Source organism: Taudactylus pleione, unplaced genomic scaffold, assembly GCF_031769625.1.
Source record: "Taudactylus pleione unplaced genomic scaffold, aTauple2 ptg000644l, whole genome shotgun sequence".
Lineage (NCBI taxonomy): Eukaryota > Metazoa > Chordata > Amphibia > Anura > Myobatrachidae > Taudactylus > Taudactylus pleione.
This window is the reverse complement of record NW_028285046.1, coordinates 2,034,290-2,058,473: the sequence shown is the minus strand read 5'-3', so window position 1 is coordinate 2,058,473 and position 24,184 is coordinate 2,034,290. Positions and strand designations below refer to the sequence as shown.

The window sequence follows — 24,184 nt, the reverse complement described above, 5'->3', positions numbered from 1 at the left end:
TCCAAATGTTGTGCAGAAAACTTTAAACGAGTTTCAACATGCTTTTTCTTCAGCAATGGAGTCATGCGTGGTGACCATGCATACATAGTGTTCCCGCTAGGCTGTTTTAGCGGGGCGCGGCGCCCTGCCCTCCTTCTGGAGATCAAAAAGCGCCCTGCCCTAACAGCCTGCGGGAGCCGTTCTCACCCGCAGGACGCAGTGTCCCGCGGGTGGACAAACATGCGGTGATCCGGTCACCGCCGGAGAATAGACACCGGGCGCATGCGCCCGGCATCTATTCTCCCTTTCTGAAGCGCTTGAGGGCTGCCCGGCATGTCCGTAAGCGCCGGGCACGCCCCCAAGTATGACGAAAAGGGGACGCGTCTTATAGACACGCCCCCTTTTCATAACCACGCCCCCTTTTCAGGCGCACGCGCACAAGATTGCCCTCTCTAGCTCCGGCGCCCTGCCTGCCGCCGAAGCTAGAGGGAACACTACATACAGGCCATGCTGGTTGAGTGCATTACTTATTGTTTTCTTTGAAACAATTGTACCGGCTAATTCCAGGTCTTTCTGAAGGTCTCCACAAGTGGTCCTTGGCTCTTGGTCAACTCTTCTGATAATTCTTTTCATCCTCTGTCAGAAATCTTGTGAGGAGCATCTGGTGGTGGCCGGTTTATGGTGAAATTATGTTCTTTCCACTTCCCGATTTTGGCCCCAACAGTTCTCACTGGAACATTCAAAAGTTTAGAAATGCTTCTATTACCAATGCAATCAGTATGTTTTGCATCAATAAGGTTGCAAAGGTCTTGAGAGAGCTCTTTGCTTTTACCCATCATGAGATATTTCTTGTGTGACACCTTGGTAATGAGACACCTTTTTATAGGCCATCAGCTAATATTACTTTATTATAATATATAATATATATATATCAAGCAAATGAATGGATGGCACTCGTAGCTTTCATAACATATGAAAATAATACGCTAAGACCAGCGTTTAATCCGTCAACGTTTCGAAGTATTAACTCCTTTATCATGTGTCTTGATAAAGGAGTTAATACTTCGAAACGTTGACGGATTAAACGCTGGTCTTAGCGTATTATTTTCATATGTTATGAAAGCTACGAGTGCCATCCATTCATTTGCTTGATATTACCACTACCCAGGAAGGGCACCGGGCACGTTGTGTATCTTTTATCTGGAGTGCCAGACAGAGTGGATTATATAATATATATATATATATATATATATATAATATATTATATGAACTAGCTTATATTACTTTGCACTGACAAGGGGCAGGGTTGCTTTCTAATTACTGATAGATTTCAGTTGGTGTCTTGGCTTTCCATGCCTTTTTGCACCTCCATTTCTTCATGTGTTCAATACTTTTTCCCTGTGTCATTTCACATTATTACACATAACTTAATTTATGGACATCTATGGTTTGATTTCTTTGCATGTGTGGATTGCATGGGTTGCTGCTGACATTTGGTGAAAATGTAATTACAAAAGCCCCATTACAAATATATTTACTGAGAAAAGTGTTCAATACTTATTTTACCAGCTGTATCTTTATATAGAGACAAGAGGTGAGTACTGAGCACTATTACTTTACGGTTGCTCGCAACCCCAGAAACCTGGTTCTGCATCCCAACCTCATGAGACAACAAAAAGACAAAAGGTGACAAAGGGCCGCTTACCAGTCATAGGGGTTAATTATTAAAAAAAGCAGATAGCCCGTGACTAGCCCCAGGGTACTACATAATGTAGATTTCTGCTCGCATCCTCAGGAGGGTGTGAGCAGAAATCTGCTTGTTGCAGGTTTAGCTCTCAAGCAATTAAATAGCTCTGGGCACTTAACCAGGGAGCTACATCTGGACAATGTGAATTGACTTTCCCCCACCCCCCCAAAGAGAAAGACATCTCTCAAGATGACGAAGATCACTTCTGGTGACATCTCTACTCAGTTGGTACAAACCTGAGAAACCCAAGAGATAGATGATTAATTGGACGAAGAACAGGGTTGTAGAATCAAGCACTTTCTGGGAGGGAGATGTGTGGGCACTGCACCAGACGACCTGAAAGCTAATCGTTCAGGTTTTCAGGTCGCCTAATGGATAGGCCCCTTTACTCTTACAAAGTTCTAAACATACTTGCAGGTTAATTGGCTTCTGTCAAAAATGGGGCTGCAAGCACCAATGGGGCTAAACAGCAACTGAGGGCATCCAAGATTGTGGCTTTACCCTTAGCAAAAATATTCCTCCTACGCCCAATAAGACTAATGATGACCCAGCCTCCCAGTCCCCCGACATGTCCAGGAGGCTCCTCTCTCATTTCAAGCCTCCACTTAACTGCCCAACCTCTGCTTCCCCCCCTCTCGCTCTGTCTCACAAGGAAGGTCATCACCACACTGTATTTTCTACATAACATAATTATGTAATTTGAGCAATGTAAAGTATGTTCTTTTCTATACTATTTTGTACTTATTCAATATGCTGTGTTTTACAGCAGTGAAAAGCACTATGAATCCATTCTAGCACCATATAAATTAAAGATAATAATAAGGTGGTTGTAATAATTGTCATCTATTCCACCTAGATATTTTTATCCATATTATATATAGTATACTTTTTTTTCTTACTGTTGCAAAATTCCTGCCCACCTCAACATGCAATAAAACAATTTAAAGAAAAATTACATTTAAATAAGTGTCTTTCCTAATTGTGTTCTCCTCACGGATGATTGTTTTATTCAAGAAAATGTGCTATCCTGCAGTAACATACATTTAGAGGGCAGTGACATCTGATTGGACCCAAGAGCTCTCTCTTCAGTTGAACGAACTAGGGGAGGAAAGATCTTTATTTCAAATAAAATAATTATGACGAGACTTCAGTAATAAAATAAAATAATCTGAAAGCATCAGTAAATATGCATAAGCTGCACTTCTGATTGTATCATGCTTTCAGAATACACAAAACGTATGCCCATAAGGAAAACGTCTGTCTGAGCACCAGCCATGCCGTCTAGAAAGTGCATTTAGAATATAATAAAAAGTTGTGCCCAAATTAACACTGAAAACACCAACTCATAAACACCACCTAATATATACATACATCAGACTTCATGCTGACATAATCATTTCTCAATGGGACTTCCTCTTAGTGGGCGAATGACATTTTCAGGTGAAATATGCTTTGACTGACTGGTTGAATCCGGCTAAATCCACATCGCTCAGTGTGTACGTCCAATATGCGCACTCCCATGCGTTATCGTCTGGTCATCTGACGATATAACATGTGGCCCCACTGTAGGTAATGAAGGACGGAACAAGGGATCGTTCCGTTGTTCATTACCTCATTCTAATGCGTACCCGAGGTAAGAAATGTCGGGGAGACATAGCATACTGGTACACATCGCTCAGTGTGTACCCGGCGTGAGGACTGGAGTTTGGAAACACGGTCTTCTTTCTGTCTAATCTATGAAATTGGTTTTAAAATGTTATCTATTATTTAATAAGTATCTGAAAAATACAGTATGTGTATAATTACATGATGGTATGAACACGACTCTCTGACAAAGCATGATTGGTCAAAACCAGTCAGTTTGTGTTTGAGCCCTTTTTTGAACATTTTAAGTTCTTATAATAAAAGAAACATGTGAGGAGTACCTTGGGACACTACAAACATTTACTGAAACCTTTGTATGCATATTGGAGGCTGTTTTGTGACTAGAAACTACTCCTTTGAAGTAAACTGCAGCATTCAGATAAGCTTTATGTTTTACACTGCTATGTAAAGGCATTTGGTTTCTTTCTTCTTAACATTCTAAATTAGTTTCTACAATATTAAGATACATGGGCGATTTTTGCAAGTTTCAGTGCAGTGTACTCCATCGGAATAATGGTTGGAAGATGTTGAGCTATAGAAAGATCATATTGATGTGCTCGTAAGGAGCACATAATGATGTAGTCATATTCAAGTACAAACTGATCATACTATACTTATACCATGGCTCGACAATGTAACAGCCTGGCATTAAACTGGAAACTTCATCACTGCAAAAAAAAAAATGATTTAATTACACTGCACAACAATGAAAATGTTTCCGATGTGAAAATAGTTACTTCTAATTGAGTTCAGCATGCAAAGAATGAATATGACATTTAAATCTCTCAGTTAGCTCTGGGTTCCGAGATATAGCCCATTTATGAGGATGTAGGGGTATTCCTAGTGAAGTGGGCAGAATGGAGAGAATCTTACCAGCAATCTGCGTTCCGCGCAGGGGGGCGGGGCCTAATGACCCAATTAAATGAATCAGTTATTTGTCCCCTCCCCTATTCAAATATATGCGATTCACGGGATTACCCACACAAGATAACTGTGGTGCACTGAGTGACAAGCATAGTGAGCGATTCCACCAAGGCATTTCAGCAATGGAACAAAGATATCAGGGTAGGGGAATCACTACTGTTGGACAGTGACAAGAGATGCCCCAGAAGAGGAGTACAAGCGACAAGCAAAGAGAAAGCACCCCCATGAATAGGCCACTATATTAGATAGTACTTTCCTATGCTGTATGTTTGTTTCGTATGCTTATGTTTGTTTCATTTTGTGTTCTTATTTGTGATTGATAGAAAATAAATAACAGTTGTTTTAATTCAATCAAGAAAATATCAGATTATTTTAAAATAGGTTTTCACTATGACTATATTACTAATGTACATACAGTATAGAGCAAGTAGTGTAGCTCAAAAAATAGAGTTAGTAAAAACATTCTGAAATCATTTTAGGTTTTCTTGACCTCAAATTAGTAATGTATGACTATTTTTAGAAAGGAAACAAATGAAAAGTATTAATTTGTTGTACAGTGAATTATTTTACAGCAAATATTTCATTTCTTTAAAAAAAAAAAAAACCCTTCCAACATTTTGGGTGTAGTCTTCCCCTCGCTTCAAATTTGTAAAATTCCACATGCAGGTCCTTTTGTGGGAGGAGGACACCCTCTTACTAGTGCCCATCCCGTCACACGCATCGTCAGCCTGTCCCTTTCTCCTGGACACACTGCACTACTAGGTAGAAGCAGAAAGACAGTCTCTGGCATAAAATGTCCCACTACAGGCGGATTACATCAAATCCCGTACAAAGATCCGTTAAAAATATCATCTTTAATTTTCTTTCAGAAAACTGTACTAACTTGTGCTTACTGCTACAGAGGTGTTCTCATACATCTAGCATCAATATGCCATGCAGCGCAATATGCCTGGTGTGAGTGAGCCGCCAGGTCCCATGCAACTCTGCTAGCACAGAGCATCTTCTTCAGCCGAACATGCGTCTTAATCACAATGCCATGCGACTAAAACAGGATTTTGGTACTAACCAATAAATCCCTTTCTCCGATTCCATAGGGGACACTGGGGGATTCTAGATGGTGCTAAGTGGGAGCTGGCAACTTTAAAATTTTAAAAAGTGTGACTAGCTCCTCCTCCCCCTCTAAACCCCCCTACAAGCCCAGTCTTCGGAAACTGTGCCCGAGGGGAGCTGAGAAAAAGACAAAACAGAAGAGGAGGAGGCGAAGCAAGTACACATAACATTTTAGAAGATTGAAATAACATTAAGAGATATCAAGCAGTTCTCTAACAGTCATGACATAAAATGACCACACCCTGGCAGGAAGGAACAGCGCAGGATGGGCGTTCAGTATCCCCTATGGAAGCGGAGAAAGAGATTTATCGGTAAGTCCCAAAATCCTGTTTTCATCCACTAGGGGACACTGGAGGATTCTAGGCAGTGGGGACGTCCCAGACCTCCCATCATGGGTGGGAAAGCGCCGAGAACCCTGCAAAATAGACCGGCCATACTGTAGTGCAGAGGCCGCAATGTTAAATCTATAAAAACTAATAAAGTTATGCCGGCCAGACCAAGTAGCCATCTGGCAAAGTAACTCCATAGAAACCCTGCGAGCAGCCGCCCACGAGAAACCCACTGAGTGAGTGGAATGCACTGTAATAGAAGGCGGAGGCTCTCTAGATGAGGCCATATACGCCTGTCTGAGGTTCAGACAAATCCAGCGGGCCAGCAAATGTTTGGAAGCTGGCTAACCAGGACGAGCAGCATCATACAAAACAAATAGTGTGTCTGTTTTACGTATGGCTGTAGTCCTCTCCACATAGAGACGAAGAGCCCTAACAACATCCAAGGATCTTGACGAAGGTGAATCCTGTGGAAGAAACGGTACCACAATAGGTTGCAAAACCACCTTAGGAAGAAAATCCATTCTTGTACAGAGTTCCGTTCTATCCTCATGAAATAACAAGTATGGAGGATGAGAGGATAGAGCTCCAAGTTCCGACACCCTCCTGGCTGATGCCAGCGCGAGAAGTGATACCTTCCATGAAAGGTATTTTAACGCCACAGACTCCAAAGGTTCGAACAGAGAAGACTGTAAGAATGAAAGGACGAGATCCAAATCCCATGGAGCCGTGGGGGGAACAAAGGGTGGCACCTCCGGTATCAAGGCCAGCATCATATTGGAAGAAAACTGACAGTGCTGAAATTTGAACTATCAGTGTACTCAATCGTAGACCTGCTGAGAAACCTGCTTGCAGAAAAAGCAGAAGACTTGCTAGGTTGAATTCTGTAGGAGGAGCCCCTCAACGTTCATACCATGAAACCTAAGAATTCCAAATACGGTGGTAATGTTTAGAAGTAACTTCCTTCCGAGCGTTACGCATAGTGGGAATTACCGTGGATGGAATCCCTTTACATTTTAAGATGGCCCTTTCAACAGCCACGCCATCAAACGTAGCCGCTTTTAGTCTGGATAGACTTAAGGACCCTGTAGGAAGAGATCTTCTCTCAGAGGAAGGAGCCACGGATCTTCGATCAGCAAAAGTTGAAGGGTTGGAATACCAAACCCTGCAAGGCCAATCTGGAGCCAACCATAAAACCTTGGCCTTCTCCCCTTTTGATGCTTTGCAGAATCTGAGGGAGAAGAGGAAACTGAGGGAACAGATAGCCAAAGCAAAATTTCCATGGCGTTGACAGTGCGTCCCACTGCCTCCGGGTCTCTCGTCCAAGATTAATAGGGAAGAAGTTGATGATTTTGCCTGGATGCCATGATCGACCTGTGGAAGACCCCACCTTTGGACAAGCTGTTGCCCATTCCTGCTGAGATTGCTATCGCAAACTTTTCCTCCCAGGTTACAACCTGGCTTACTTGTTTCATAACTACTGGTGCCGTCTTGACTGTTTATGTATGCCACTGTCATGGCGTTGTCCGACTGGACCCTGACTGCTCCGCCCCGCAACAGGTGATCTGCTAACTGAATAGCTTAGAACACTGCCTTAATTCCAATATGTTTATCGGTGATGTCCAGCGGCCTTGGAAGTGATGTTACTGAATCACAGCCCCCCAGACTCGCATCTGTGGTGAGAAGAGTCCAATCCCACACTCCGAATCTCTTTCCCTCCATTAGGTATACCTAGTTCCAAAATCAGAGAAGGGATGTCAGAGTTTTTGGAATGAACCTTACTTGTTGGTGTAGGAAAAGATGAGATCCTGTCCACTGAGAGAGGAGGTCTAGCTGAAACATCCTGGAGTGTAAGCGTCCGTAAGGAATGGCCTTGAATGCCGCAACCATCTTCCCCAGGAGGTGAATGCAAACATGCACCGATACCAGGCGATGTCGAAGGACCATCCTCACCATCTCCTGAATGGAAGTTGCTTTTTCCTGCGGGAGGAACACTCGCTGACATAAGGTGTCCATGATCATTCCCAGAAACTGTAGCCTCTGCGTAGGCAGATGAAACTTGGGAAAATTCAGGATCCACCCATGACGAATGAGAAGGCTGTGAGTCGCTGTGATGTTCTGCAGTAATTGGTCCCTGGAATGGGCCTTCAGGAGCAGATCGTCCAGGTAAGGAATAATAGTGATCCCCTGTTTCCGAAGGATACTCATCATCACAGCCATGACCTTTGTGAATATCCTGGGGGCTGATGATAAGCCGAAGGGTAAGGCTTGAAACTGGAAATGTGAGTTCTGAACTGCGAATCTCAGAAACGTCTGGTGAGGCAGCTAGATAGGGATGTGAAGGTAGGCGTCCTTGATATCTAGAGATACCATAAATTCGCCTTCCTCTAGGCCCGCAATCACAGACTGAAGGGACCATCTTGAACTTGAAAACCCTTTAGGTAGGGATTGAGGTCCTTCAAGTTCAGAATAGGTCTGACCGAACAGTGTGGCTTCGGAATCACAAAGAGACTGGACTAAAAACCTCGTCCGGTCTGATGTCCAGGAACGTGGAACACTACTCTGGCGAACAGAAGCTTGTCTATAGCGTGCTGTAAAACGACACTCGTGGTGTTGGAAACTGGCAAACCTGTGATAAAAATCCAAAGGAGGAGGTTGAAACTGAAAGTCGAGCTTGTATCCCCGAGTGATAAGATCTCGGACCCAGGCGTCCATACTACTCTGAAGTCCCAAAGACGCGCTCTCACTCTGGGGTCCCCCAGGTGAGAGGGAAGCCAGTCATGCACTAATCTTGGAACCACGGGAAGTTGATGGTCCTCCTCTGAAGCGACCACGTGAACGTCCCGGAGCATGAAAGGACCAAAGTAAAATCTTCTAGGGGGAGGAGCTGCAGAAGGAAGATAAGTGGATTTACCTCCTGTAGCTTGAGAAATCCACTTATTTAGTATTGCTCCAAATAATACACTTCCCGTGAATGGAAGTGCTTCCACAGCTTTCTCGGATTCTGCATCCGCCTACCATTGTTTAAGCCACAGCACCCTATGTACTGAAAACGCCAGAGCTGAAGTTCTGGATGCGATATTGCAAACGTCTTTGGACGCCTCACCCAGGTAAGTTGCAGCTTCAACCTATATGCTCTGCTAACGGAATAAGTTCTTCCACCGGCAGCTGATCTCTCATTTCATCAGCCAATTGTTTTGCCCAAAGCTCAATAGCTTTGTTAGTCCAGCAGCTTACCATCGCAGGACACAGTGTCACCCCTGCAGCTGTGTAAATGGAACTCGAGAGTGTTTTCCAATCTCTTGTCAGATGTGTCTTTCAAAGACGTGGCCCCAGGAACTGGTAGCGTAGTCTTCTTAGACAGCCATGATACCGATGGATCTACTGTAGGGGGGGGGGAGGTAGTCTCACAAGATATTCTACTATCTGCCGGAAAAGGATAATAACCACCTGGACATGTGAATTTTTATTTGAATTTTTTCCGGATGTTCCCAAGCTGACAGAAGAGATTCCAGCTCTTCTGAGACCGGAAAAGCAATAGCATGTCTTTGTTTCTTTAGAAAGAAATACTGTTGAGCAGGACCTGTGTCCTCCTCCTGTATCTGCAATACCTGGCAGACTGCAGAAATGAAAGCCTCTATCCCCTCGAATACCGGCTCAGACTCCTCGTAGTGTTCTTTAGGCAAATCTGCTGCACATTTGCCTTCTTCTAAAACTGACATATCCTCCTCCTCCTCCGAGTCGTCCGATTGGAGGACTGAGGGCAACAGTCTCTTTTTTGAGACTAGAGGAGAGGATCCCGTAGTAGTACGGGAAAGTCTCATGGCTTTTGAAATCGCCTCCATGAATCTTGCTAAGGACCACCGCCCATGCTGGTTCTTCTAGAGCCGCTGATCTGGAAGACTCCCTTTCTTTCGAGAAGCCTCCAGTTCAGCAGAGAACGGATGTAACCTGCGCCATCCAAGGAGGTGGTTCTGACATCCCTGCAGATTGTTGCTCAGAACTGCAATTGTCATACAATAGGGAGGTAGATGACTGCCCTTGTGTAAACTTATCGGCACACCTTTTGCAGGTAAATAACATTTGAGATGCCTTAGATCTGCCAGTCATGCTAGATACAGACGCCACACAAACAACATTAAAGTGTAGTGAAAAAGGTCAAAAAGGAGGAAACAGAGTCAGGAGAGAGCCACACTTGCCCTAATAGCGCTCCAAGCAGTGCCAGAAAACGCTAGGCATATAACGAAATAACCACTGATAATTAAGTAGTTACTAAACTGCCTGAAATCGTCTCCTGAAAAGCCTAAACACCCACTGTATACACTGGGCCTTGCTGCGTAATATAGCGCCCATTGAAGTGTTAACCTGGCTACCCTGCTAGTCAGGGAGCCAGGTAATAATCACGGTGCTGCCCGCTGCTGGCGGTGGTATTGACTGATGAGGATCTACTATGCACGTTGCAAGCAGCAGCATGTGGGACCCCCTAAGCGGAGAAGGAGGTCTCTGTAGTCGGGGACCCCAGGCGAAATGCGCGCACTTGTGAGCGGGTCCCCATCGGCAGCTCCATCTACGCCGACAGACAGTGCAGCTACTGCCTGTCTGTCCTCTTTAATCTTCAGCGCAACAGCGCTTCTAACTATTTACAAAACCCTGAGGAAGAGTGTGAAACACAACCAGCTCCCCTTGGGCACACACTAAGACTGGGCTTGTAGGGAGATATGGAGGGGGAGGAGCTAGTCACACTTCTTAAAATTTACAGTGCCAGCTCCCACTTAGCACTGTCTATACTCCACTGTCTAGAATCCTCCAGTGTCCCCTAGTGGATGAAGGAAAAAGGTGGGTACACACCAGAAAGATATTTTCAGATGATGGTTGTTCATACACACTGAACAACCATCACTGCGGTCCCGCAGGCGGATAGTCATGTCGCTACCCCCTCCCCGGCATCGTCTGCAGCAATATCTGCCATCAGCTGTGTTGCACAGCCGATGCAATAAGGTCTGTGAACGACATTTGGTCTGTACACACTGACAGACATGCATAATATATATCAGCCGTTCAATTGAACGGCAGATAAGTCAGCCTTTGTACCCAGCATAGGACGCACCAGCAGACCGCTGATTCATTTGATGTGTGACACTTGTATATCTGTGTGCGACAGAGTCTGTAAATGAAGCACAACGGAACTTGGTGTGGGAAAAAGCTGTGGCCGCTGCATCGTAGCACGTCTTATACGGATTCAGACTCAGTCGCACACAGATGTATAAGTGTGACATATCATATTAATCAGTGGTAGCTCCTGGTGCGTCTTAGATGCATTTTCGGGGGAAAAAAGATGCTCAGTGAAAGCATTGTCTTATGGGACATGGTGCATTGAGAGGGGCTGTTTGGCATGACTGCAGAAACAATGTATACATGTAAAACGTACTTGTTACAGATTCTACTGTAATCATCTGCATCTTACAATCTGTTGACTAGTACTGTAACCTCACATCGCTTGGAATGCAGGACACTAAATTACCTTATGCTGGGTACACACTATGCCATATTTCAGGGCTTGACAAATTTTTCTAAAACTTACGAGCCAGGATGAAAGTGTAGGAGCCAGACCCTCCCTTCCACCTGGGAAGCATTACTGAGCACCTACGCCCCTCACAACCAACCCCCATGGCCACACCACTAACAGGGTGCCCCAGTAGTACTCCCCCCTCTGCAGTGCCCCCAGTAGTGGTTCCCTTATGTAGTGCCCCTTTAAACAGTGCCCCCCATATGCATTGCCCCCAGTAGTAGTCTCCCCTATGCAGTGACCCCAGTAGCGGCCACCCCCATCTATGCAGCGTCCCTACAGTAGCGGCCACCCCCACCTATGCAGCGTCCCTACAGTAGCGGCCACCCCCACCTATGCAGCGTCCCTACAGTAGCGGCCATTCCCCCTATGCAGTGCCCCTTTAAAAAAAAACAAAAAAACGCAACTTACCTGGTCCCCGCTCCTGCCGATGACCGCCGCTGTCTGCTCCTCCTGGCCGCTCTGCACTATGGGAGAGACGTAATGACGTCTCTCCCAACCTGCTGCGGGATCAGCCGGAGGGCGGAGCTCATGAATGAGCACAAGCCGGCTCACTCCGTGAACGACGCAGCAGCCAATGAGAGTGACAGACTCATCTGCTGCTATAACAAACATAGAGCCGCCGCTGACGGCTGTATGTTTGTTACTCTGTAGTGTGAACCGCGCTCGCGATCTGCACTACAGGGCCCGGGGTTTGCTGAAAACCTGGTCGCCAGGCAGCCAAATCTGGTCGCCATGGCGACCTGGCCCCCGGGTTTTGTCGAGCCCTGCGATATATCATTCATACAGGTGGTGAACTATATATCGTCCAATGTGTTGGTTCATGTGTACACACGGTATATCTGTGAACAACATCATTCACTGATATATTGTGTCGGCTGTGCAGCATACAATAACAGGGATGGAAATGTGTGCTCTAATAGACAGTGCTACAGGTATCAATGGGAGCAGCTTACTGACAAGGTCACCACTCAACCTTCAGGGTATACAGATAAAAAACAAACATATAAAAATGTCTGTGTCAGCGAGCGCTCAATCATATGGGATAAAGTGTTCTGTCTTTATATCCACGGCTGTGCAACATTGCAGATGCAAACATTTTGCAGATATGTAGTGCGCACCTGCCTGTGTGTGCGGGTAACCCTCCGACCAACCTGTTGCACTGGCTGCAGGAACCGCCGACAATGATATCGCAACTGGGCGGGAAATTTAAATGCCCATCCAGTGCCGAGGTCTTGCCAGACATATTGAGTGGCAGATTGACAAGTGTTTATGCTTACCAAATCGGTCACTAGGTGTGCATAACGGTCAGGTGTGTTCTGAGCATTAGATCTGCTCCTGTATCGCAGGATGAATTTTCTGTTCGCCTTGCTTTACTATTATGCTCCGTATATGGACCCCTTGCTATGCATTTGGGTATGATCAGGTGATAAATTTTATTAGCTTTCATAACCATGTAACAAGTATTTCTCACCGATCCTGGCTTCAGTCCATCTGTAACTAATGCTGGGTACACACTATACCAGAGGTTCCTAAAAACGCAGTCCACGTTTTAAGCATATCCATGCTAAAGCACAGATGACTTAAGGCCCCCATACATCAGAGATTGATTGCAGCAATCATGCAATTTGCAATCGATTGAAAAAGGGAAACATTTTTATACACAATCGATTGTGGCAATTCTGCAATCGATTGAAAAGGGAAAGATTTTTACACACAATCAATTGCAAATTGCTGCAATTAATCTCTGATGTATGGGGGCCTTACATAGTACCTCAGTCAATTTGATATATCCATCTGGACTCAAACATGTATATCCTAAAAACCTGGACTACAATGGTGGAGTTTAGGAAAGCCTGCACCATATGAGGTATCGTACGTTATATCGTTCTGGCTTGGGTCAGAACAATATTTTGTACATCCAATTCATTGTCGCAGGCGGTCGTACATTGCTTTGTCCATCTGCTGTACTACACGTCAGATGGGGCAATGCAATGAACGACGCTGTGCAGTTACTTGCAGCATGTTATAAATCATACGTTGTGTCAACGTATGCCAGATCGCGCAGTATGTATGGGGCGTACAATGTATTGTTGCATCGTATAGTGTGTACTCAGCTTTAGGCCTGCAAAGACTCCTCCCATTTAGATAGGTTCTCTGCTTACTCATTAAATTTACAAAGCATGTCTAGTACAAATTGAAGTAGTATTAAACACCATCCTGCACCCTATGTCCAGGTTGCAGTCAGTGTTTGCCTCACTGTCAAGTAGTGTTACACATGCCTGGGTAGGAATGAAGACTTTTATTACTCAGTAGGAGGAGTCAGTAACTAGCAGCAGCTGGTGGGGAGAGAGAAGTTCTATACCCCACAGCAGATGACCCAGGTGGTGGACTAGGCACATCTAGTTATAAATCATTTATCCAAGTGTTTTCTTTTTCATGTGTCCCAAAAATTAGAAAACCAGATGAGTAATGTATAGGTTTAAATGTGCTCTAACAAGAGGTTACCAAGTATTCTCTCCAGGAAACCCGTATTACCTTTTATCAAAACGTAAAACAAATCTTTGCCCATGAGTTCCCGATTAGACTCCATAATGAGGAGTGAATAACAATTATATTCACCTTCTGCCAGATTTAAAGAAAGTATAGCTACACTGTCATGTTTATAGCTGAGACAGACTGAGAAGCTCCTCGCATTACGGATTACACACATTGGGGTAAATTTACTAAAGTGAGAGTTTTTAGAAGTGAGTTTTAAAAGTGATGTTGCCCATAGCAACCAATCAGATTCTAGCTATTATCTTTTAGAATGTGCTAGTTAAATGTTAACTAGAATCTGATTGGTTGCTATGGGCAACATCACTTTTAAAACGCACTTCTAAAAACTCTCACTTTAGTAAATTTACCCCATTGTATTCTAAGGCCAAGATTCAAGATTGGCATGCTACATTCGGTATCGTTAACGATATCCCCAGATTGAGCTGCAAGTTCAACCAACTGGGGATATCGTTAAAGACCAGCGGGATCGCGTATCGTTGGACATTCAGTGTATACACACTGGATGATATGAACGATAACAATATCGTTCATAAAAATAGTCTCATCTGTATTCCCCATAACCGTACAGATGGGCACACTGCGATATCTGTCCCATTTACATAGCATGCAAACATAAAACAATCATGATACTATCCTATTCATTTTTATCAGATGATTATCATTAGATGATCAATAAAGTCTGTGTGGTCATCTTCCAGCTATTCCTCTAAAATCAGAAGAAGTCTGGCTACTTGGCCATAGTGCAACCCACAAGAACTGGAGGCCAAATTATACATTGAACCTGTAGTTTGGCTGAGTGGAAGGATATGCCAGTCAGTTAGCATGCTTAAGCAGATATACAAAAGTATTTCACCACATCACATACTGCTCCACTAAAAAGCTAGAACTTTGGGGACCCAATAGAAAAACTTTAATAAAAGACCTCAAGACTTATAGGGAGGGATCCCTTTGGCCTTCTCATCTTTAGCTTACCTTAACCACCAGCCCGCATCCACTTCCTCCACTGTGCACTTCACTTCCTGCTCAGAGAGGAAGGGAACGCCAGAATTTAAGGGCCTAAAGCTGGCCACACACTAGACCAACTTACATCCAACCAGCCAACTTGTTGATTGGTTGGAATGAAAATCTGGTAACGTATGGGAGTAACTGATGATCAGCAATTTGCTCCTAAATGCCAGAAAACAGATGAAAATGGTCGGTCAGAAAAGTTTGTTAAATGTTTGATCTAAACAATTTTCAATCATTTTCCGGCGTTTGGGAGCAAATTGCTGATTGTCATTGGCTTTCATACCTTACCAGATTTTCATTCCAACCAATCAACAAGTTGGCTGGTTGGATGTAAATTGGTCTAGTGTGTGGCCAGCTTTAGGATGCAGACTGCACCTTGTGGGGCTTCAAACTGCTTGTGGTGCCTGCAGCCAAACAGCTGGGGGCCATATAAGCTCCCTGCTAACTATGGACATACAAGATAGGCTAGAGTGCAGCAGGAATGGCATGTACACCATGTACACCATCCCTCTCTCCAGCTTTGTTAGGTCAGTAGTAGCTGCTGCTCATTTTTCTACTATAAGAAACAAGGGAATGGACATGTTAAGAAAGATGGTTAATAGAGGGAGATTAATGTGTACAGAAACTAAAAGGAAAAAGCGATAAAAGGGGGGGGTGGGGGGAATTCAATTTAGCACGATGTAGAATAGCCCCAGGAAGGGGTTCCCGGAGCTATTCAATTGACCGCGCTGTAAAGTCAGACTACAGTATTTCTTCTCACACCCTCCACATGTGCGAGCAGAAAGCATACTTAAGTGCCGGTCACGATACTGTTTTCCGGCTCAGCGCGGCCCAAACAGCCTTGCGGCCGGCACTTTAGTCGGAGAATGCGACTAAACACCTAGCTTTAGGCACGCTAACAGGCACTCGCCGACTTAAGTGGCTTTAGACGGACTTAACAGTGCAGTGAATTGAATAGCTTCAGGAACTTCTTCCCGTGGCTATTCAGCATTGTGCTGTATTGAATCGCCCCCAAAGTGATCAAATGAGGGTGTGGTTTAAAAAAAAAAAAATGTAAGAAAAAATGGTCACTGAACTATTAAAAAAATAAATCTTTTTACTGCATATTGTATTGAGAGAAAATTATATTAGTTGTAAGATAAACTAGGGGATTCAAAGAATTATTTACCTTTAATATTTATAGTTATTCTGTCTGACAAATATTCAAAAGATATAATGACTGAATTACAGATATAAAACATATGTTTACTTTCCTGCAATAAATATAATTCAAAGTTACTTTATTCAAAAATGAAGCAACACAAAAAAAAGAAAAGAAAATGGGACACATTTTCTGGGAGCGATTCAGTTACTTTATCAGGTGCCTTAACTAATGGGCGCTGACTGAGCAATTCAATTTCTGCTTCATTCAGCCACCTGTGACGCGTGGGAGCACCCGACAGCAGCGGGTTTAGCTGCGTAAAGCAGTTAAACTGGTCTAAAGTACTGCTTTGGGTTTTTGGGCGCCCAAATCGCCGACTTCTCACACATTTCTGCTGGAGGCCGCGTATAGAAATGTGCTACATGTGGCACAGGAGCCTGGACGCAGCAACAATTGATTATAGTGCCTGATAAAATCATTGAATCTCCCCGTTTCAGTGTAATAATGATGTTTGCAAATCTTCAAAATAAAAATATAATTTCTGGCCTTCACTCATGGGGGCAGATTCAGTTAGTTGAGAACTATGTTGCACAACTTAAGGGCCCCATACATCTGCGACGGATTGCTGCAATCCGGCATTGCAGGATCGCAGAAATCCAAGATTTTGGATTTTCCCGATTTGACGATGGCGATCAGAAAACAATCGTGAGTGTCTAATCGGGGACATTTAACATGTAAAATTTCAGTGATCCTGCGACAAATTGCTGAACATCGATGGTGGGCGGTCGGCGTTTCCACAGAGAAGATGGGCATTTCCGATCGCATTGGTTCATTGCGACAATCCGTCGCTGACGTAAATAATAATGTTTAAATCACAAAATAGCCAATAAAGACGTGACTTTTTCCAGTAATTTTCTCTAAAATACAGAAAAATGGGTGTAATGATCTGTGACATCTATGCTGATGTGTTGTATTGCTGGGAAATGGGTTTTTGAACTTGCAGATGGGAGTTGAAAGTGTTTTTTTGTTAAAACTATATTTTACCACTTGTATGTTACCACTTAACAAGTACAATAGAAACATTCTAAAGTCCCCCAAAATTCACAATAAATACATTTATTTGGTCAAATAAATTGCTGGTCATCACTTCATTCATTATTAAAAGCTGTAAAAACCAACCATCTGACACCTTTTATACAGCCTCCATTAGTTTGCATATCGTCACTAACAGCCTTCTACACTGTTCTGCTATCTTAGTTGCCACTGTATTGGGAGGATGATTTCCCCACTCTTTCATGCAAATTACATAGCTTACACACAGCAGGGTTAACTTGCGACATCAACACAATGTCTGACTTTCCATGTCTGATAAACTTGTGCACGAAGCCCTGTGTGGGGAAAAATATTACGCCCCTCCCCGGTATTCTCCTTTTATGTTTCAGAGGGTATAATAATGGAGGTGGCTTGCTTCCTTTCAGTAATTACACTTATTTAGACTGCAAAGACGGCACACGATCCTGTGCACATAGGGCCTGATTCAGATTTGGGATTAGAGCAAGTAACTGTGCACCTAACAAACCATGGTGCAATGCACGGGGTGCTAAATACATACATTATTTTTGCATGTAGCCCACAATGCTGGACAGCTTTATTTTTACACTGCAATTTAGATTTCAATTTGGACACACCCCTCGTAAATCTAAAGCTCTCTGCACATTTTACATACACTAAAGTTGCGTGTGATCGGCGTGGAGGTGCTCAATCATTGGGGTCAAGGCCCAATGTCTGCTCTACTTACAGTACGCTATGCATGCAGACTAAATGCACTGCCTGCACAGCGCACCTGGGCTCTGTGATGTGAACAAGGTGTTACAGGATAAGATGATATAATGCATTTCCTATTGCAGCCTACATCTAGGAGTGGCAGACAAAGGTAAGATTGCATTCTTTCATTATTGATCAGGACACTGCATACTGAGGTCCACAGAAGTCTCTCTGTCATACAATTCCAGGGTGACAGAATAGTCCATCTCTAGTAGCAATAGAGCAAAGAGCTACCATGTAATTAGCATTTCCTAGAAGACCACTCTCCCGGAACAGGATCGCTTAATTATATATGGCCGTCGTGTTGTTTCTGTCTTCACAGCATTCAATCCTTAATTCAATGTAGCTCTTATGTAAAGCTGAACACAAAACACATAACTTACCCTATTACATCTTTTTTATTAAATTGTCATAAAGCCTTGAATTTTATCTAATGTGTAAATGAAAGAAAATAAAAGTTCTAAGGGCTCACACATCAGTTTATCATGGGAGTGGTTGGGGGGGAATTGTGGTGAAGAAATCACCAACGGGTGAATAGATGTCTTGCATATGCGCACAGAATCTCTTCACGCTGCAGGGAGAGCTTTGGGTCTGCCCAGCATCTCGGTGAGTGCTAGGCAAACCCCTTACAATGATAAAAAGGGGGTGTGTGCTAAGGACATGTCCCCTTTCCAATTGACCACACCCCTTTTTGCTCACACGCAGAAGTGCCCTTCCCCCTGCCTGGCTAGCGTGAACACTAGATCTATATATGCTCAGTGTTTATGCTCAGTGATGTCTTGAATCCTGTATTTTCTGCAATAAACTACACCTTCTTGCTAAATGTCAGTGCTGTATCGTGCTTTATCTGGATGGATGGGATAAGTGTATTTATGCAAAATGTACTTTTTAGATCTTGCACCACACAGATTCTTTTTGGAACATCTGAGTGCTGCCTCATATTATATATACACACACAAATATTGACTTCTCAGGCAATATAAAATAAGAACAAACAAGATCAGGAAAAGAAACAAAACCATGATGCAGACAAAAAGGCAGGAGTCTGGAATATGTAATAAGACAGATCACAATCGACAGATGGATGGTAACGTTTCTGGATCAAGTTTAGCATAAGTGCCTAAGAGTCTTTAGGCAAGTCACTACAAAAGAATCGAACTGAAATTCTAAAATAAATATGTCTAAAAATAGACAGATATTAATAAGAAAATACATAGATGTTAAACATTAAAGCAAAAATAAAAAAAACACCCTTTGTATATATTTATTTACAAAAAAAAGAAAGAAAAACAGTTGGTTGTGCATGAGTATTGGTCTTAAATTACAAATTAGGTTGTACAGTAGAGAAATATAAACTTTAAGGAAGATTAATGAAAGGGTCAGTATCTGAATGCACCTATCCAAGCAATAGAAAAAAGGTGTAAGTAGTAACAGCATTTCAGTACAGACATCTATATTTAATACGGTTAGTAACACTTCTTGAAACAATACTTAGAATAAAACAGGTGCAGCAAAACTCACAATCTCTTCCTCCTGAGGCACCAACTGAGGTATCTTATGTGACTGTGGCACCTCGACTTTTACCTCCTCACGGTGGTGGTGGTGATGGTGATGGTGGTGATGCCGACTGCTCTTCTTCCTCTTCTCCTTCCTTTCTCTTCTCCTCTCATGCTTTTTCCGGATGCTTTCGCTGGCTTGGAATTCATGAAGGAGATCCCCACACAGTGAGGACTCGAACATCTCCCGACCATTCTGAATAGTCTTTGTAATCCTTAGTTTGATCTCAGGAGAGCCAGTCTTCTTTTGAGTGATGACTGTTGAGGATGGAGGAGGTTGGAGAAGAGTTGGTGGGGATGTGGGTTGAGGTGGGGAGGATTTAACCACTCCTTCATGAGGCCGCATGGCTGCAGTTTCCAAGTGGTGGTAGTACTCCAGAGTGCTGTAGTTCCTGGTGCCGTACCCATTAGCTGACCCATTGGGGAATTGAGAATAGGTTGGATATTTGACCTGTGTGTCATACCCAAGGGAGGACTGGTAGCCATTGGTGAGGGGTGGCAGCTCCTCTGTGGTAGGAGTGGGGTACTGGAAGTCCGGCTGCAGGCCAGAATCATAGGGCGTATGACCGCCCTCGTCAGCCTGATCACTGCTGTTGGCATCATCCTGCCGGTTGTTGGCGGAGTCGATGAGTTGAGGGGGTTGCTGGATTGTGTTTCCCATGATCCCTTGCATGAAAGAGAAGGAGAAATCCATTGTCGTGCTCAGGCATCATCAGCTTTCCCTTTCTCTCATAGGGCCTGAGAGAGAAAGACAAGATATATTAAAAATCACTAAAAAGAACCATGATAATTCCAAGTCATTATGATGTGATTGTATCTCCCTATTACATCAAACTATACTGACTAAAGGGGCCCATACACCTCAGCCGCGATGACAGTTTCTGCAGACATTGATGATCGGCTATCTGTCATCGGACTGGGGAAATTCAACATGTTAAAGATCCCCATCTACCCGATTCTGACCATTTTCTGCTTGGGATCGGGGGAAATAGATTTTTTTTAACATGTTGAATATTCCCAATCCCCCAGCCCCGATGTCGGCAGAACGGGACATTGCGGCAATCTGTCGCAGACGTATGGGAGCCTTTAGAAGCAGTGCCAAGAGCTGCACCAAAATGATCCATCCCTGTCACCCAAGTCCAAATTCCTTCATCCTTATCTGCCCTAAAACTAGAGCTAGTGAACCTACGTAAACATCTGCAGACTGAAGTAAGGACATGTGTTTCCTGTCTGCTGTAAGACACAACAGCATCAGCACAGTATACAAGAGGTCTTTTAAAAAGATGTAATACTACACTTTACTACTACATCTAACTATAATGACAAACACCATCTAGTAACACAGACATCACACGCTATTAAGGCTCATTTCACAATGTATTGTGCACAATATCTACTTTAGGGATAAACTTGTTTTAAAAAGACATTTAATTTTCAGGTGAACCAATCCAGAGACCTGAATAATATATTTGGTTCACTTCTGTATTCCTCATTGAGAGAGCTGAAAAGCTGCAGTATATCAGCAACACTACATTTCATGGTAACGTACAGTAAAAAGCTTAGCACTCATTCACATGCTTGCATTTTAGCTTGCGTGCTCTCATGATACACAGTGTGTGCGCCCAATACACGTATAGAGCAAGTGGCTTGCTTCAGGACTCATTGGTACAAAGGTAAAACATATTGTTCATAGGAACCATATACTGTATATTTTATAGCCCAGTTTACATTGTGAAAGCAAACATCTGATTGACATGTGGAACAACATCTTTTACACTTGCAGAAGTTTTCCTAAAGGTTTCCCTTTGATTCCAATCAATGGTCCTGGCACCTTAACAAGTTTATATTAATGTTACAAGTTCAACCCTTGGCAATAACTACTAGTGAGCTAACCGGAGCAATGTTTTTAAAGCCTTTTTCTTTTTAAAGTGTCCCTACAGTCGGTTTAGTTTTGTCACTCCGCAACTTGTACACAGGCCAGCGAGTACTTAGTAACACAACGCAAAAGACTGCCTAGGATCCGCTCTGCCTCAGAGCTGGCTTACTACATTTCAGCCATTTGCTCATAGCTCCTTAATTATGCAACGCCTTGCTCAGGTCTCAGCAGGGAAGGCGCAATGGGGAAGTGCATTAATGAAGGAGTGTTAATGACGGGAATTGAATTAGCATCGCTGGGATGTAGCTCCCGGGTTAAATGCCCATCCTATTCAATTGGTAAACCAGCGACCAGCAGTTTTCGGCTTGCACCCTCCTGAGGGTACGAGCAGAAATGAGCATTAACTAGTGCATTGGGGCTATTTGCAGTGCTGTAACATGCGGTAACAGCTCCGTCCCAAACGCTTAACCTAGGAAATTAAGCTTACTGAGACTAGGTGCATACACACGGTACAATATCTATGAACGATAAGGATATCGTTCAACGATATATCGTTCATTTTTATGCAGCGAATGACCAACGATGTGCATTAACGAATGAACAGTAACGATATCTATGATCGTCCGTACACGCAGGCCAACTTGCACGATATTGTCAACTTATGGTGCGTACGCACTAGACGAAATCGCTCATGGAGCGAATTGGCTAGTGTGTCCTCTATGTTGTTAACAACATTGAGCACACACACACAATGATAGTGTTCACTTTAGCTTCGGCGGCAGGCAGGGCGCCGGAGCTAGAGAGGGCAACCATATGTGCGCGCCCAAAAAGGGGGCGTGGTCATGAAAAGGGGGCGTGTCTATAAGACGCATCCCCTTTTCGTCATACTTGGGGGCGTGCCCGGCGCTTACGGACATGCCGAGCAGCCCCCAAGCACTGCAGAAAGGGAGAATAGAACCCAGGCACATGCGCCCGGCGTCTATTCTCCGGCGGTGACCGGGACACCGCATGTTTCTCCACCCGCGGGACACTGCGTCCCGCGGGTGAGAACGGCACCCGCAGGCTGTGAGGGCAGGGTGCTTTTTGCCCTCCTCCTGGAGGGCAGGGTGCTTTTTGCCCTCCAGAAGGAGGGCAGGGCGCCGCGCCCCGCTAAAACAGCCTAGCGGGAACGCTACAATGATATCACGAACAATATCGTTCAGTGACGGGCACCCTCCCTCATCCCCGTACATGCAATATTGTCAGGTTGTCCTGCATGTTCAAGCGATGAACGACAATGACCTGCGGGAGCATCATTGGTCTTTCGTCATTATCGTTCATCGTTTTAGCGTATACATTGGCCGATATAGTGAACGACTGAACGACATCGTTATCATTCAAAATATCTGCAAGTGTGTACGCACCTTTAGCCTGTTCAGAGACGTGGCAGGATGACTTCACGGAAAGATATCTTTCAAGTCGTTGGTGGAACAGATCGTACAGTGTGTATTCAGCTTAAAAGCCTTGGGCATTAGTCATGGTAAGGTGCATTTCCTGGGTTATGTGCAGAGCAAGATGCTGTTAATTTAATTGCTCTGGGCACTTAACCCGGGAGTTACAGCCCCATTATGTTAATTGAACTTCCCCCCCATAGCCCTTACTATATTGTAACTGCCATAAGTAAAATAGAACAATATTGAAAAGTGAGAGACATCACATGATGAGGCATAGTGACTAAAAAAAAAAAAAAAAAAAAGTGGTTCATTTAAAAGAAATTCCTACACATCTCTATACTTCAAAATAATCTCCATTCTTGCTGAAGTACAGTAGTGGAGCAGCAGTCACATACTCCATAAATGTGCGAGGATTATATAAATAAATAAATATATATATATATATATATATATATATATATATATATTATATATATATATATACACACATACATATATACACACACACAATATTGTAGATGGATCAATTGCAATTTATCAGATGTCAGCAGTATCATTTTAAAGAAATATAGGCACCACAATGAAGGCCCCAGTGTTTCTGTAGGTTAAATCCGTTCACATTTGTGATGTTGCAAAGGAATACACAGTCACATGGAGGCCAAGAGATGGGGTACAACGGGGTATGGTGGTGGTGACTGCTACCCAAACACCCATGATATCTTCTATACTAGGCAGTAGGGGAAACATCAATGTCATACAGTAGGTAAAATTAAATAAAAAATAAAATAAGAGATCATTTAGGACATCCCTACTTAATATAAATATGCAAATTAGGGATTTAAGGTGTAAGAAGTCTTTGCCTGCAGTTGCTATTACTACTTTCAATAACTAAGAAAAAGTGAATTACAGCTTACCTAAAATCATGATAAATTGTTTGCTTTGTGGAAAGGAATATTCACCCCTTTTGGAATCATTCACATTTTATTCTCTTGTGGTGCATACACAGGGTCAGATATTACTGGTCGATTTGTACGATAACAATATCGATCCTATCGTCAAAATCGTCCAGTTTTTGGCCCCTTCAAACGACCAAACGATGGTCGATGCGCGGGCACGGATGGTCGATATCAACCATCACCCGTGCATGCAGGCCAACTTGGTCGAAATCGACCAGGTTAGCCTGATTACTATAGGGACCCGCGTTCGTCGAACGAGGGTCGTTAAAGTTGTTTGGATCTTGGTGCATGTGCTGGATGTTCGATATCCAACATCCAGCACACGCAGGACGATCAGACAATGATCATCTTTAGATCATGCAATCAAAAATATTGGCACTGATTAACAGTACATTAGGACAAATAAGTGTAATGTCTTTTGTAACGCAAATAAAAAAAAACAAAAAAAAAAAACATAGACATAAAATCGTTTTAAAAATATATTTCATTTGCAGGCGCATCAATCCAGAGACCTGAATAATAGATTTGGCAT

At 43.5% G+C, this 24,184-nt stretch overlaps 1 protein-coding gene across 7 annotated transcripts in view; it reads right to left on the bottom strand.

Moving 5' to 3' along the window:
• The window catches only part of NSD3 (nuclear receptor binding SET domain protein 3), a 114,382-nt gene that overhangs the window by 84,450 nt on the left and 5,748 nt on the right, over positions 1-24,184 (bottom strand). For all 7 annotated transcript variants that reach the window (XM_088455191.1, XM_088455193.1, XM_088455194.1 and 4 more), the window contains exon 2: positions 19,353-20,125. In XM_088455191.1, the coding sequence (XP_088311317.1) occupies positions 19,353-20,081 (729 nt within the window). In that variant the 5' untranslated portion in view covers positions 20,082-20,125. The remainder of the gene's footprint in view (positions 1-19,352; positions 20,126-24,184) is intronic.